Source organism: Natator depressus, chromosome 2 (assembly GCF_965152275.1).
Source record: "Natator depressus isolate rNatDep1 chromosome 2, rNatDep2.hap1, whole genome shotgun sequence".
Lineage (NCBI taxonomy): Eukaryota > Metazoa > Chordata > Testudines > Cheloniidae > Natator > Natator depressus.
In genome coordinates, this window is record NC_134235.1 from 72,026,759 (window position 1) to 72,043,524 (window position 16,766).

At 43.4% G+C, this 16,766-nt stretch overlaps 1 protein-coding gene across 1 annotated transcript in view; it reads left to right on the plus strand.

Moving 5' to 3' along the window:
* PRKDC (protein kinase, DNA-activated, catalytic subunit) overlaps positions 1-16,766 on the plus strand; it is a 161,058-nt gene that overhangs the window by 81,597 nt on the left and 62,695 nt on the right. The window contains exons 49-58 of the mRNA XM_074944407.1: positions 11-154; positions 4,215-4,366; positions 5,071-5,202; positions 5,767-5,878; positions 6,954-7,078; positions 7,494-7,643; positions 8,152-8,325; positions 13,689-13,787; positions 15,697-15,907; positions 16,550-16,739. Of these exons, the coding sequence (XP_074800508.1) occupies positions 11-154; positions 4,215-4,366; positions 5,071-5,202; positions 5,767-5,878; positions 6,954-7,078; positions 7,494-7,643; positions 8,152-8,325; positions 13,689-13,787; positions 15,697-15,907; positions 16,550-16,739 (1,489 nt within the window). The remainder of the gene's footprint in view (positions 1-10; positions 155-4,214; positions 4,367-5,070; positions 5,203-5,766; positions 5,879-6,953; positions 7,079-7,493; positions 7,644-8,151; positions 8,326-13,688; positions 13,788-15,696; positions 15,908-16,549; positions 16,740-16,766) is intronic.

Genomic DNA, 16,766 nt, shown 5'->3' on the forward strand with positions numbered 1-16,766 from the left:
TTTCTTCTAGGTTTTCCGACCTTATGCAAGGCAATGGCTTGGTCCTTTACTGCAGCTTGTTGTTTCTAGGGATAATGGAGGAGAAGGAATTCATTACATGGTGGTGGAGATAGTAGTTACTCTGCTTTCCTGGACTAGTATAGCTGCTCCCAAAGTAAGGAAATGTGGAACACGTTTAATTACAGTAGACTTCGCTTGCAACCCATCGGTTGCCAGTAAAAAGTTGCTATTATCCAGCAGTTGCTAATAAGCAGAAGCAGGTTTGTGGGGCAGGAGCCAGGGAAGGAACAGCTGGGACATGCCTTCCTTGGCTGTAGCCTTGCAACCTGCCTGTGGGCAGGGCAGCAGTGAGGAAAGGGCTTTTCTTCCCAATGCTGGGGTTTTCTGTGGGGAGCAGTGGTGCTGGGAGCCCAAAGGGCTGCACTGCACCTCTTTCTCCATTTTCTGGGAATCAGGATTCAGCGTGTCCTAGCACTTTCTTCTCTGCATGAAATCATGAAGCAGGGAGCAGCCTGGGGAGCACAGGGAGAGATACTGTGAAGCTCCAGGTTGCAAGTTTCAGCCTTCCCTTCCCTCCGAGCCTGCAGTCCCTTACCTCCTGTATGGTCCCTATGCACGGGCAGGTTTCTGGTGCTGCAGCCCCAGAAGGAAGCCCTAGAATGGGTTGAGCACTGGCCAGAGGCAGGTTTTCAGGTCTGCAGCTAGGCAAGGCACATCCCTGCACTTTTTTCCCTGGTTGCAGCCCCACAAACCTGCCTGCAGGTGGTTCCTCTTCCAAAAAATGTTTAATAAGCGGCATTGCCATTGCCAATATCTGAATCCCTTTAACATTAAAGTAAATGGAATGGAATTGATTCCCAGCAAAATGTTGCTACGAACTGGAAGTTGTTAATATCTGGGTGGCTATTAAGTGGAATCTACTGTACTCTGGTGATAGTTTTGTAATGAGTTTTTAAAATTATGTTCATATAATCACAGAATCCTAGAGTTATAGGACTGGAAGGGATCTTGAGAGCTCATCTAATCCAGTCCCCTGCCCTCAAGGCAGGACTAAGTATTATGTAGACTAGACCATCCCTGAAAGGTGTTCGTCTAACCTCTTAAAAATCTCCAATGATGGAGATTCCACAACCTCGCTAGGCAATTTATTTCAGTGCTTACCTACCTTGAAAGTTAGGAAGTTTTTCCTAATGTCCAACGTAAACCACCCTTGCTGCAATTTAAGCCCATTGCTTCTTGTCCTATCCTCAGAGGCTAAAGAGAACAATTTTTCTTCCTCCTGCTTAAAACAACCTTTTATATACTTGAAAACGGTTATTGTGTCCACCCTCAGTTTTCTCTTCTTGAGACTAAACAAACCCAATTTTTTTTCAATCTCCTCTCATAGGTCATGTTTTCTAGACCTTTAATAATTTTTGTTGCTCTTCTCTGGACTCTTTCCATTTCATCCACATCTTTCCCAAAATGTGTCATCCAGAACCGGACACAATACTCCAGGTGAGGCCTAATCAGCACAGAGTAGAGCAAAAGAATTACTTCTCATGTCTTGCTTACAACATTCCTGCTAATACATCACAGAATGATGTTTGCTTTTTTTGCAACAGTTGTTTTTGCAACTTTTTTTTGTTACACTGTTGACTCTTATTTAGCTTGTGATCCACTATGATCCCCAGATCCCTGTCCATAGTACTCCTCCTCAGGCAGTCATTTCCCATTTTGTATGTGTGCAACTGATTGTTCCTTCCTAAGTGGAGTACTTTGCATTTGTCCTTATTGAATGTCATCTTATTTACTTCAGACAGTTTCTCCAGTTTGGCCAGATCATTTTGAATTTTAATCCTATGCTTCAAAGCTCTTGCAACCCCTCCCAGCTTGGTATCATCTGCAAAGTTTATAAGTATACTCTCTATGCCATTATCAAAATAGTTAATGAAGATATTGAACAGAACTGAACCCTGCGAGACCCCACTTGATATGCCCTTCCAGCTTGACTGTGAACCACTGAAAACTACTCTCTGGGAATGGTTTTCCAACTGGTTTTATGTACCCATCTTATAGTAGCTCAATCTAGGTTGTATTTCCCTAGTTTATTTATGAGAAGGTCATGCGAGACAGTATCAAAAGCCTTGCTAAAGTTAAGATATGCCACATCTACTGCTTCCCCCCATCCTCAAGGCTTGTTACCCTTTCAAAAAAAGCTATTAGGTTGGTTTGACGTGATTTGTTCTTGACAAATCCATGCTGACAGTTACTTATCACCTTATTATCTTCTAGGTGTTTGCAAATTGATTGCTTAATTATTTGCTCCATTATCTTTCCGGATACTGAAGTTAGTGTTGGGGACACTGGGGCATGGCCACTAGATAACTCGAGGGAATGAAAGACCACGAGTGTCGATGAAGCCCCCTCGCACTAGGTCCAAGTGTCCTTGGCCCCCTCCCCCCCCCCACCCCCCCGCCTGGAGGCACTCACAGCAGTTATGCGCACTAGGCCCAAGTGTCCTTGGCCCCCCCGCCTGGAGGCACTCTCAGCAGTTATGCTGAGAATCTGCAACAATATGTTGCAGAGCCAGACTGCCTAAAACTAAACAAGGCCAAACAGGGCAAATATAAAAAAACAATGCTAAATAAAGCAGCTTTATGTATAGTTTAACAAATAATACAAAAAACAAGGGAACTAGCTGGTAACTGGATTGGCTGGCTATATAAATACTTAGGGCAGCTTGCTATTGAATAAATATGCTAAAAAAAAATGTATAAAAGCCTGTGTAACTTCCTGCTCTGTGTACAGGATTTGAGATTCTAATCTCCCTGTACCTTTTTGAAGCTTCAAATAAACTTTTCTGCTTCTCCACCCCGTTGTAATTATTGGGTGAAGCACACCGGGTAGCAAACCCCCCCCCACCACTGTTGCTCGCCCCTGGCACTGGGTGCCGGCAACATTAGGATGACTGGTCTGTAATTCCCCAGGTTATCTTATTCCCCTTTTTATAGATTGGCACTATATTTGCCCTTTTCCAGTCTTCTGGAATCGATCCCATCTTCCATGACTTTTTGAAGATAATTGCTAGTGGCTCAGATATCTCCTCAGTCAGGTCCTTGAGTATTCTAGGATGCATTTCATCAGACCCTGATGACTTGAAGACATCTAGCTTGTCTAAGTAATTTTTAATTTGTTTTTTCCCTATTTTAATGGGATGATATTATTTTATCGATCTTTCCTCAGTGCTGCTTTAATCATTAACCACTGTAAATAACTAGATCATCTTCATAAGAAGCAAGTTTAGTTCATTAATTAAATCAATGTCTCTGGCAACACTGTAAGTAACTTATTGAGCCTGGGATCCTCCAGGTTCTTTCTTATTGGTCCACTAATGGACACCTCAAGTGGTAGAATGCACAAGTTCACAACCTACCTGAGAAATACATTAATGAACTCAAAAATCTACGCCCTGTCATGTCGTCTTGTAATATTTTTTAGACCGATGGTAAAAGTTAGTGCCACCTTCATACTTCCCTTCCCCAAAAGACTTATCAGTACCGGTATAACTTACTAGTGCCTTTTGGATGCTCAGTTTGCTAATTGTAATAAGATGCCAGGATAGTTACTCTGTATCACTGTGAAGGCTAGAATGTCTTTTGAGTCAGTGTGAAGCAATGGAAACAGTCTCTAGCATGGTTCAGAGCACTTTTTATTCAGAATATCACCACATTCAATCATCACTGGGATTCAGGGGTCTGTTACACTGAGAATATAAAAATTGGATGGTATCTTTTCCATGCCAATAGTCCTAGACCATTGTGATATCATACATCACCACCATTACTCTACAGCTAATTTGCATGGAACAGTTTCATTAGTTGTATGAGGGATACTGCACTGATGGTGGGTTAGTTGGCCCAACTGCTATAGTTCAAAGTATGGACTTTCACCTGTTTTCATAACAAGCTGCCAGGGCTCTCCTACGTAAAGCTAACAAAGTTCTGGTGAATTCTGAGCTTGACTTCCCTACAAACTTATACTGCTGAACATGCCTTTTCCTTCTGTACACTTATTGCAAACTCATAGTCAACATTGTGTTAGCTAACTTGAGAATTCAGAGTTATATTTTAAACATTAAACCAGTGGAGAATGAAAACGTTCTATGCATTCAGATTATGAACAAAAATATTGTTTTATATAGAATTACCATGTTGCTTTTTGTTTCATGTTAGGGGAATATTAAAGATGAGATACTGGCTAACAGATTACTTGAATTCTTGATGAAGAATGTATTTCACCAGAAAAGAGCAGTGTTCCGACACAACTTGGAAATTATAAAGACAGTTGTGGAGTGCTGGAAGGATTGTCTCTCCATACCGTACAGGTAGTATTTCTCAGTATAAAAAGAATGTAGGGAAAATGTGAACTGAGCTCTGCAGAGGTGAAAGGGTTAGCCCGGTGGTTTTCAACCTGTAACACAAACAACTTGCAGGTGGTCTGAGGATCTGGTCCTTTCACAGGCAGTAGTGAGGCATCTGTAAGTCTTCAAGTGGTAATGCTTCCTGCTAACAGTCGCTCAATCCAGGATTGTACATGGATTTTAGTGGCTTTTTGACCAACTAACTATTTTTTAAAAACAAATCCTCTTACTGCTTTAGCCAGCTGCTCTCTCCCTTTGTGGTAAATTCACCTACATTTCTGTCTGTTGTCGACACCAAAATTGCAGAGGCAGCAACGCACACAACTCATGCTGCTAAGAATCCTGGATAGATAAGAATTACAATGGGCTGTATGCAGTGAGAGAGCAGAAGGCAGGAGAAACTACTGAGAGGATTTTTTTGTCTGTTTTTGCACCATTGAGTTAGCAGCTGGTGATGTTCAGTCATTGAGGGTAAACACAGAAATCAAAGGATGAAAGTTTTGTGGGGGGGATAATTTCTGGGAATTTGCAAATATTTTATACTATATGCATTCCCAATAAAGTATTGTTCATGTAGCCACGGTCACTTTCACCAGATTTGTACTGTCTTTAGCATGTACTATGTCACATGCATATATATACATTTTTTGTACATCCTTGTGCTGCAGGTTAATATTCGAACAATTTTCTGGTGGAGATCCTAATACAAAGGACAACTCAGTGGGAATTCAGTTGTTAGGTATTGTTCTTGCTAACAACTTGTCTCCCTATGACCCAAAGTGTGAAATAGACAGCGTGAGGTGAGAAGCATGTCTATTTGGGGAGTTAATTTTTTATTAGAAACCTTACAATAAGCTGACCAAGAAGGATGTTGGCAGCATGGAGGGTGGGATTTGGAATGCTCACCTCTTGGAGCTTCTTGTCTCTCTGGCCCCACCACCACCCCTAAACTCCTATGTCGAGCAAGTTGCTCCAGCTAACTCCGCAGCTGTTCCTTGCTTTAGGAGGTGAATTGGCGGGAGCGTAGATATATCTGCACTGGGCACTATTGTGACTCCTGCTTTTACAGTTGTTGAGCTCTTTGGCACCCAGTGGAGTCAAGAGTGGCGAAACAGGTATTTGTGGCACTCCAGATCCCATTGTACCCAAAAATTCAAAGGGGAAGTGTTGTTACCATCTGAAACCTTCATGGATATGGGGTGTTAGTGTAATAGCACCACAAAGACTGCAGTTAAGACTCTGAATGTGGATGCATGAAATGGAGACGGGCAAAGAATATTTTTAGAGGTTCTTAGATGTCTGATTTTCATGGAACATCAAATACTAGGGTGAATGGACCACAGCTGATTTCCTTTGTATGTTAGGTACTTTCAGGCTTTGGCCAATAACATGTCCTTAATAAGATATAAGGAAGTTTATGCAGCTGCAGCAGAAGTGCTGGGACTTATTCTTCGATACATGGCTGAGAAGGAAAATGTGAGTGTGTTACATTGTGTCTTTTATCATTATTGTATTAAAGACTGTTATATCTATAAATCTAAACTGAATACCCAATTCTAGCTTCAAAATGAGAGAACATTAAATTTAATGAGGCCTCCCCAGAAGTTCGGCAATAGCAGAAGATGCTATCACAGGAGAATCAGAATTCAAGACGAGATTAGCACAGGCTGGGCACGCTTTGCCTCAATTCTTATGAACCTTTTGTCTTGACCGTGACAGTGAATGGATCTGGGGGAGTTGTGTTCACCTCTTTTCTGCCAGTGGGACTGACAAATAGAAAGAAATTTTTCAAATATGAGGGAAGGTGAATAAAATGTTAAAGTTAAGAATTCTCAGGGCTCTATTTGATAGAAGATTTCTAGGAACCTGAAAATAGGGACTTAGAATGAAAATGCTTTCTCAGCTGCTGCTCTTGGACTGTAATTGTGGCACTCCTGTAAAGCAGGTATGTAGCTGTCTTCCCTGTCCAGTACATTCCATTTTGTTCATCCTTTCTCATTCTCTAGGGTGCATGATGAATATTGTTGAACCCTTGCACTCTTCTCATTTTCAGTCTTATCCATTCCTCTTTTTTTTTTTAAAGGAAAGATCTGTCATTTTGAATGAGTAAGCAGGTGTGGTGGTGGTTAATATTCTGTGTGTACCTTGTATTTCTTTGCAGATAACATTAATTTAATAGAAAATGGCTTTTTATAGTATTATTGTATAGTATTTTACTGGAAACCTGCCACACACCATCAGGAATTATTTAGTGTTTGAAATAGGAATATCGTGTGATTTTTTTCTTTCTGTATTTAAGCTGTTGGTCTCTGCACAGTTAATAGAAACTTATAAATTGTTAGACAGCAGCTCTGTTAAAGCAGACTAGTTGTATTTCATCCAGGCATGTTGTACTACTGCTGTGAACTGTCATAAATGTCAAGATTAAGCCAGTGAAGTTTCACTGTAACTAAAAATATCCCCCGTGTAATAGTACTGTTACATAATTTGAGTGTTCCTGAGTTTCTGGTGTTGGCATTTGTTTAATGATAAAATGTTTCTGGTCTTTCAGATATTTGAGGGTCCAGTTTATGACTGTGTCATAAAACAGTTAAAACAACATCAAAGCACCAAAGAGGACAAGTTTATTGTGTGCTTAAATAAAGTAGCAAAGAACTTTCCACCTCTTGCTGACAGGTATAGTGAGATATGATACCCTGTATATAGAAAAATCATTATCTAATAGAACAGTGGTCCCCAAACTGTGGGGCTCACCCCCTTAGAGGGGTGCAGAAGAACGTTCAGGGCAGGGCCTGCACCAGACTCCATGGAGGGCAGGGAGAGACCACCGCCCAGACCAGCTCTGCTCCCAGCTACAACTCCACTCCAGCTGCAGCTCTGCCCTCATTCTCTTTCCTCCCCCATACCCAGTTCAGTCCCCAGCTCTACCCTCAGCCCAGGCTCCTCTGCTGAGCCAAGTGTGCAGTAATGGAGAGGTGTGTGGACAGATTCAATTACTTGTAATGGGGGACACAGCAGGAAAAGTTTGGGCACCACTGTAATAGAATATAACTTCTTATTTTTTGCTTTGTGGGCTCCTTATCATGTAAAGGTTTATGAATGCAGTATTCTTCTTGATACCAAAACTTCATGGTGTTCTGAAAACATACTGTCTGGAGGTGGTGATGTACCGTGCAGAGGAAATAACTGATCTCTACTTACAATTAAAGAGTAAAGATTTCATCCAAGTCATGAGTCACAGGTAAGTGGGCACATGACCAGTGCATGATCATCTTGGCAACCTGGGAACATAGTCTGAATTTTGCAGCGTTGTCTTTTTCTAGTAGTGATGCAAGTTTTTACATTCCACATGCGTTTACATTTCCAGTTTTTTTTCTTGAGAGCCTTGTTCTCTTCTTTGAGCAAATGTAGATTAGAAAATCTGGCAGGTTTTTTCTACTTCTCTTATTCAAGTTGAAAAGTATGCTTGCTGTAGCTTTTTTCCTTAGCCATATGGTGAAATCCTGGCCCTACTGAGATCAGTGGCAAAACTCCCATTAACTTCAATGGGGCCAGGATTTCACCCTTAATGTGTATTCAGTTTGGTTCGACAGATTTTTTTTTTTTTTTTCTTCAGGTAAACACAGAAATAGTAACTAAAAACATTTTTATGCAATATGAAATGGCTAAATATTACTTTAATGGTCAGCTGTATGTGTAACTGTAAATAGAATAATGAAACCAATGCAGTTGCTTTTTATCTCCTGTAGAGATGATGAAAGGCAGAGGGTGTGTTTGGATATCGTATACAAAATGTTGCCTAAGCTGAAACCACTAGAACTAAGAGAACTTCTTCCTGGAGTAACAGGGTTCATCTCTCACCCTTCTCCAGTATGTCGGGAGCGCATGTATGACATCCTGATGTGGATTTATGATAACTACAGGTATGGATTCAGTTTCAAGTAGTGTCTTCCAACTGGGTAAGAGCAATTATATAAAAGTGATCTGAATAGTTACTTTCCTTATGTAAAAAGTGAGGTGATGGTGTTATCACAGCACTGGGAGCAGAAACCTTTGAGTTCTACTTCCCTTCCTGAGGCTTGGAAAACTCACTTAAACCTTTTTATCTTCATTTCCCTGTCTGTTAAATGGGGATGATAATTGTGTACTTCTTCTAGTGATGGTCCCTGTTGTATTCCACTGTGGGTCTACCCATGCACCCGGAGCCAGAGAATTTGAAAGTAGCATCCATTGGTCTGTGCATGCACCCTGGCTCACCTCCGGCCTCTGATGGAGGGGATAAAGGACAGGGAACCATCTCTCTAGTTCCTTCTCACCTCTGCCTGATCTGGGTTGGAACCTCCAGTGTCTGTAGTTTTGGTTTTGTCCTACAAGATAAGATTTAGATTTAGTGTTGTAAATGGTTTTAATAGCTTGTACAGTTTTTAGTGTTTTATAGATTTCTTAGTGTTAAATTTAGTCTCTTTGGAGGAACCCTTCCCTGTTCAAGTACTGGACTATGCCCAGGTCTCCAAGCTTCATATTCTGCACTTGCTGCCCGCAATCCTTTTTGATCAGTGATGACTATCTGTATGCCTTGGGGAAGCCTGCATCGCGGTGAGTTGCAGTATCCACCGATAATTCCTAAGCCTTACCCAAGAAGGGCGGGAACTTTATCTCTAGAAACACCTCAGTCGAACTCAGGTCAGGGAACCATCCCTGAACATTGGCCTGATTCAGGAAGCGATGTGTCTCCTGGTGCGAAGTCCAACTCTGGTGTAGGAGCGTCTAGCCCCACAGATGCCCCAGTGGGATCTTGTCAGGAATTGAGGAAGCCCCTACCAAATTCACTGTCCATTTTAGTCAATTTCACGGTGATAGGATTTTTAACATAATACATACCATGATTTTAGCTATTTAAATCTGAAATTTCACAATGTTGTAATTGTAGGGGTCCTGACCCATGAAGGAGCTGTAGGGTTGCAAGGTTATTGTGGGGGGGTTGCGGTACTTCTAACCTTACTTCTGCACTGCCTTCAGAGGTGGGTAGCTGGAAGAGTGGTGGCTGCTGGCTGAGAGCCCAGCTCTGAAGCCAGAGCCGCTGCCAGCAGCAGTGCAGAAGTTAGTATGATATTGCCACCCTTACTTCTGAGCTGCTGCCTGCAGAGCTGGGCCCTCAGTCAGCAGCTGCCACTCTCTGGCCGTCCAGCTCTGAAGGCAGCAGCGCAGAAGTTAGAATGGCATAGTATGGTATTGCCATCCTTACTTCTGCGCTGCTGCTGGCGGGCGCTGCCTTCAGAGCTGATGCCTGGCTAACAGCCACCGCTTTCCAGCTGCCCAGATCTGAAGGCAGCGCAGAAGTAAAGGTGGCAATCTGCAACCCCCCTAAAAGAACCTTGTGACCCCTCCCCCCCCTGCAACTCCCTTTTGGGTCAGGACCCCCAATTTGAGAAATGCTGGTCTCCCCTGTGAAATCTGTATAGTATAGGGTAAAAGAACACAAAAGACCAGATTTCACTCAGGAGGGGGAGACCAGATTTCTTGGTCCATGATGTGTTTTTCAGGGCCATGAATTTGGTAGGGCCCTACTCATAAGCATGAGACTAAGTCTTTCTTTCTCTAAATCCACTTCAGGGAAGTCAGATTCAACTCTGAGCAAAACCCATCAGTTTGGCCTGTGAGGACTTATTGTGTCCTTAGTCCCTGAGGGCATGACAAGAAAGCTCATATAAGCATAGGGCTACATCATTCTTGGCACCTCCCAAACCCTGAGATCCGCCAGCACTGACAAAGACCAATCATCAGCTTTGCTTGTCCACAGCACCAGCTTCATCAGCAGTTACACAATCTTCTCTGGCTCCAACAGCTTGGATAAGTAGAACCCCTCTCACATCAGGGAGATCTGATCCTTTGCTGTTCCACAAGACATTTTTGCTCTCCTGGATCTGGAATTTCCTGCTCCAGCACGTCCCTCCATTTCCCAAAAGATAATATCACAAATGAGGGAGTTGACCACTGAACGGAGTTTGTCACCTGTCACATACGCAGAATAAAACTATCCTCCAACAGCCATTTCAACTATCCCTGCTACATATCCCTGCTGTTGTGGATAAATCCTAGTCAGGTATGTGTGCGCTTCTCTTTTCTCCCTTCCTCACCAAACAGGACCATTATTACAGATGCATTCTTGTTCAGTTGGGGAGGCCACATGAACAGCCACAAAGCACAAGCTACCTGGACATCTTGAGAGCCCAGGAGTTCCAAGCTGTCCAGAAGGGATATGAGTCCTTTCTTCCATACATCCACGCTCACTATGTCCTTATAATGTGAGACAACATTACAATTGTCTTCTATGTCAACAAGGAGGGAAGAGTGAGATCTGTCCCCCTGTGTGCAGAAGTAGTTAGCCTGTGGAACTGGTGTCAGCAGTCAAATCACCCTATCAGCAGCTTACCTTCTGGGGAAGCAAAATGTGCTTGCAGACTCCCTCAGCAGACATTTTGCAGTCAACCATGAATGGGAGCACCACAACTTGGTACTGTGTAATATTTTGCTCAGTGAGGCACCCCAACCAGGGATCTGTTTGCCTCTCAGATGAACATGAAATACATCACATATTGCTCCAGAGGAGCCCTAAGTATCTCTCCCTCGGCAATGCTCTACTTCCTCAGTCAGGCCAGCTCAGCTATGCCTGCCCTCCGCTATCACTCCTTCCACAAGTTCTACACAGAATCCAGCAGGACAGGGCATGGGTCATCCTGATCACCCCCTGCTGGCCCAGACAGTTTTGGTTTCCCATCTGCCTATGCATGTCATCCCTACTACCAATCATCCTCCCAGTGTTTCCCAGGCTCCTGACTCGGTGGAATGGCAAGATCAAGCACTCGATCTGTGTACATTACACCTCAGGGCTTGGTATTTGGATGGGCATTATCCTTAGAATGTTCATGCTTTGTAGCCATGCAAGACATCCCTTCTAATAGTAGAAAGGACTCCACTGAAAGATGTTACTTAGCTAAATGGAGGTGCTTTTCTTCTTGGGCACATCAAAGGACCATTCTCCCAGAAACAGCAGATGTTCCTCATTTTGGAGTGTATATCCTTTTTCTGAAGACTTCAGGCCTGTCCATCAGCTCCTTGCGAGTCCACTTGTTAGCAGTTAGTGCATACCGTTCACCTTCTCAAGGCTACTCTGTCTTCTCACACCCACTAATCACCAGATTCTGGAAAGGCCTAATCACAGCCTTCCCATCTATAAGAAGCCTGCTCCCAGTGGGACCTGGGCCTTGTTCTCTCAGCACTCACAAAGCCCCCCTTTGGTTTTTGCTCCAGTCTCTTCTTTCCATGAAGGTCACTTTCCTTATAGCCATCTCCTCAGCTAAAAGGTTGGCGAGCCTGGGGCAATATTCCATAAGGATTAGGTTTCTTTGCATCTACACCCCAAATTCAGTCAGAGCAGTTTTAGAATTTTACCTTAACCAATCGATTCACTCACCTGTGTTCTTTCCAAAACCACATGCATCTGCAGAGGAATGAAGATTCCACTCCCTCAGTGTTCAGTGGGGGCTTGGCCTTTTACCTGCAAATAACAAAACCTATCAGGAAGTCCTGCAACTGTTTGTTGCTGTAGCAGAAAGAATTGGGGGGCACGCCATCTCCACCCAGAGACTCTCCAAATGGATCTCTGGCTGTATTCTACTCTGCTGTCAGCTGTCAAACCTTCTTCCCTGCCAGCGGATAAGAAGTCATTCCACAAGAGCACAAGCAATGACTATGGCATCACTTCAGGAGGCGCCCCTCCTTGATATCTGTAAAGAGTCCATGTGGGGCTCTGTTTACGTATTTGCGAGACATCATGCCCTGGTGCAGGACTCCTCTGCTGATACCTCCTTTGGGCCGGCAGTCCTCCCCTCAGTTCTACTGTCTATATACTTGCACCATTCTCCAGGTACTTCTTGTCAGTCACTACAGTGGAATAACAGGGACCTTCACTTGAAGAAGAAGAGGAGGAAGTTACTGACCTGTAACTGGAAGTTCCTGGAGGTGAATGGTCCCTATCTGTATTTCACTACCCATCTTCCTCCTCTGCTTTGGATCTTCTCTTATTTACGGTAAAGAAGAAAGTGAAGCGAGGGTCTGTCTGCTCTGCCCTTTATCCCCTTGGTCAGAGGCACGAAGTGAGCCAGGACACATGCCTGAACCAATGACTAGGCAAAGTCAATGCTATACCTCCCACTTGAGTTTGATCCCTCCTAACTACGTTGCAATAAAAGCTATAGAGCAGGGGTCCCCAAACTATTTCAGTCGTGACCCCCTTCCCTCTGGGGGAACAGGGGTGGGGCAGGATCGGGGAGAAGAAGCTGCGTTTGGGGCAGGATAGGGAGCCACCGGTATCTCTACGGTTGTCAACTTTCTGACTGCAGAAAAATGAACACCCTTGCCATGCCCCCTGCCACACCCCTTCTGAGGCCATGCCCCTTCAGAGGTTCCACCCCTGCTCACTTCATTCACCCCCACTCTGTCGCTCGCTCTCCCCCAACCTTGCTCATTTTCACCTGCCAGGGCAGGAGATTGGGGTGTGGGGGCAGGCTCTGGGGTTGGGGAGGGGGCTCAGGGCTGGGGCAGAGAGGTTTGGAGTGTGGGAGGGGGTGCTGGCTCTGGGAGGGAGTTTGGGTGTAGGCTCTGGCCAAGCAGCGCTCACCTTGGATGGGTCCCCAGAAGCAACCGGCATGTTTCTGTGGCTCCTAGGTGGAGAGGCCTGGGGGCTCTGCACTGCAGTTCCTGGTCAATGGGAGCTGCAGAGCCGGTGCTTGGGGCGGGGGAAACACTCAGAGCCCCCAGGACATCCCTGCGCCTAGGAGCTGCGGGGACAAGTATGGAGCTTGCCTTAGCCCTGGTGCGCTGCTGACTGGACTTTTAACGGCCCAATCAACAATGTTGATGGGAGCCGCCAGAGTCCCTTTTCGACCAAGCATTCCTGGGTGGCGCTCCCTCCTCGGGGGGCTGGCCTGGGCCCACCGCACCCCCCCGGACATTCCTCTGTGTCCCCCGGGGGGGGCCCACAGTTTGGGGACCACTGGTATAGAGCCTTGTCTCTGTGAGGGTTTGCATGAGGTTCCTAACATGCTTTAGTTATCTCTCTTTAAAACAAACAGCAAACCATCATGGTTTTGGGGCAGCGAAGACATAGCATGTATGAGCCAAGTGCACTGCCATTATGTTTATTTTCCCCGTGTTTGTTCCTTTTGTTGCAAGTTGCATGAGAGAGAAATCAATAAGACTTTCTTTCTTTTTCATTTTATATCAGGGACCCAGAAAGCCAAGCAGAGGAGGAATCTCAGGAAGTGTTCAAACTAGCAAAAGAAATGCTACTTCAGGGACTGATGGATGAAAACTCCGGACTACAGTGAGTCGGCACACCGAGTATTGTGATGGGTCAGCTGAGATGCTTAAGTCTTGAATGCGTTTTTGTTTTGTTTTGTACAACAGATTTTTTTTTTTAGGGGTTTTTAGCCTATTAAGATATGTTAAGCAGTAAACGTAATAGTGACACCTTGCTCAAAAATTTCATGTTTGTTTCTGGAGATGGTTATCTTGTTTTTCCTTCTTAATTGGAAGACATAGCTTTCCCTATTTCAAAGTTTCCAGTTACATTTCATGAAGAGGCTAGGGCAATATTATTACTATTAATCATGCTTATTATGGTAGTGCCTAAGGGCCAATCAAGCATAGGCCTCCATTATACAAACTGTACAAACACAAAGTCGGAGATGGTCCCTGCCCTGAAGAGCTTACAGTCTAAATAGACAAGAGAGACACAAGGTGGGGGAAGGGGTAGAACACATGTGATGGTGGCAAAAGTCGTGTTAGTTCCACAATTATTTTTGTGGAGTGAGGCGTTAGCTAGGAGGGGATACTCGTAGTAGAAAGAAAAGGAAAGGGAGGTGAGGGGGACAGGGCAGGGGAGATGAGAGTAAGATGGGCAGGTATGGAGTGAAGCTGAGGTGAAGAGGATGGAGGGGCACGGAAAGGGCTTGAGCTAATCAGTACAGGGCAGAGAAAGTTTGAGAACATTCTGCAGTTTTGACTAGAATGTCCAGAAGTCTCTGCTTTGGCTGCTTCTGCTTCTGCTCCTGCCAGGTGGAGCCTCTGGCTGGCTTCTCTCTGCAGTTCTCTCCCAAAGCCACATGGTGGAAAGGCAGGGAGGCACCATCTGGGTTCTAGTGCCCCTAGACTGGGCAGGCGCTCCACTGCACATTTCTGAGATCAGGGCATGCTGGGGGAGAGATGGCTCTGCCTGGGCTACATTTTATCCCAACCCCAGTGCAGCAGTCCCAGCTTTGGCTGCTTCTGGTCCTACCTGCTGATGCAATGTCACTAACAATGATCAATTTGGAAAGTAAAGACAATATTATAAACTTTTTAAAGTATAGTAGAACCCTGTTTGTTTGTCCGGTTTAATTGGGATTGGGGCCAGATTAGATAATCAAAACTCTGGATAAACTGGACAATGGGAAAATACGATGCTGCAGCACCATCTAGTGGCCCCAGGAGAGATCACCTACTTCTGGCCCTGGAGTCCTGGTTGTTAGGTAAATGCAGAGAGCTGGTTAAGGGAGGGTTGGATAAACGGGGTTCTACTGTATAAAATTAACAGAAGATTAACATTTTAAGAAGTGTTTGTATCCTATTCTCTTGCACTACATTTAGCTGAAATAGTGAGAATGTGAAAAAATGTTAAGGGCTTGGTCTAAAGCCTATTAAGTCAATGGGAGTCCTAAATCAGTAAGTCTCTTTAGTTTATATTAGACTTAATCCTATGTTAATATAACACAGTCCCTATGCCAGCACCTAAACTTTTGATCTATAAAGACGTAAGAAATTAAGTCCAGTTTTGGAAGATAGTATCATCATTAACTTTTATAATGAAGCACAATAGGAAAAAAGGTGTGTTTTATATACCTGTGCCCACAATTTCTCTTTTGATTGCATGGACATGATTTCATAATCATAAGTAAAATTCCAATTTATGAAGTATAAAAATCCTTGTGACCTTACTAAAGTTTTTAATATCATTTAGATGAAATACAGATTGGGGGTGGAGAGTGGGAAATGAGATGATTAACATAACCAGTGTGGAATCGTTGGGGTAAAGAAATTAGTGGGGTAATATAGTCCTAATCCTAATTCTCCTTATATATTTTTTGCTATTCACTAGTTTTAAAAAAAAAAAGGAAGTTTTTTGAGTCAAGCATTGCGTAAGGCTATAGTGTCCCATTTAGAGGTGTCCAAGTATGTTTTTCCTCTCTTTACAGATTGATTGTTAGAAATTTTTGGAGTGATGAAACTAGGTTACCTACAAATACCCTCGATCGTATGTTGGCTTTGTTAAATTCCTTATACTCTACCAAGATAGAAACCCAATATTTGAGTTTAGTGACGAATTTTCTGCTTGAAATGACCAGCAAGAGCCCAGATTATTCCAGAAAAATGTTTGAGCATCCACTTTCTGAATGCAGATTTCAGGTGAATTGTAATATTTGTGTAATGCTATAGACCTATGCAGCAGTGTCCAGTTATCAATGTAGCAATTACCTTAGTAGGAGTTAAATAGAGCTGAAGTAATGAAGAAGACTGTTGAACGTGTGCTGTGTTCTACATCAGTAACAGCTGAGGCAGTCATGGGTTATTCAAGTTCTTAGGAGTTTGATATTTAATTTGGGAGGATAACTTCATATTTTTAACGTGAACTTTTATTTTAAAAAAGTGAAGGTAAGAACTTACTTATAACTCAAGTGGTAATTATATATGATGTATGCTAATTGTCAGAGATCCTTTTGTTAGATTATGTGTTATGTGCTAATTAAATAAATAAAAAGGGCACCTATAGCTTGGAAAGATAACAACTGAATAAATAAAAAATCAAATTGGGGGTTTTAGTGTTGTTACAGCAGAATAGCAGAATTGATACTAAATGACTGCTTTGTATTTGAACCAGGATCATGCAATGTTACTGAAATATGAACAGTTGTCATATGGTTCTGTATGTTAAGGAGACCAGTCAGTACTGAATTTAAAGTGATGTATTACATACTAGCCATTTTATCTCAATGGTGGAAAAAAGTTTCAATTCCCTGTGCTCTTATTAAGACCTTTTTGCATGTATAGGACTTCACTATTGATTCTAACTGGCGTTACCGAAGTACTGTTCTCACACCAATGTTTGTGGAGACTCAAGCTTCCCAAAGTGCCAAGAGGAATCGGTCACAAGAAGGATCCCTTTCAACTCTGGGGTCACTAGGTGGTCAAGTGAGGGCTACCCAACAGCAGTACGAATTCACACCTACACAGAATGTCAGTAAGTATAGATCAGCATGTTCTGGAG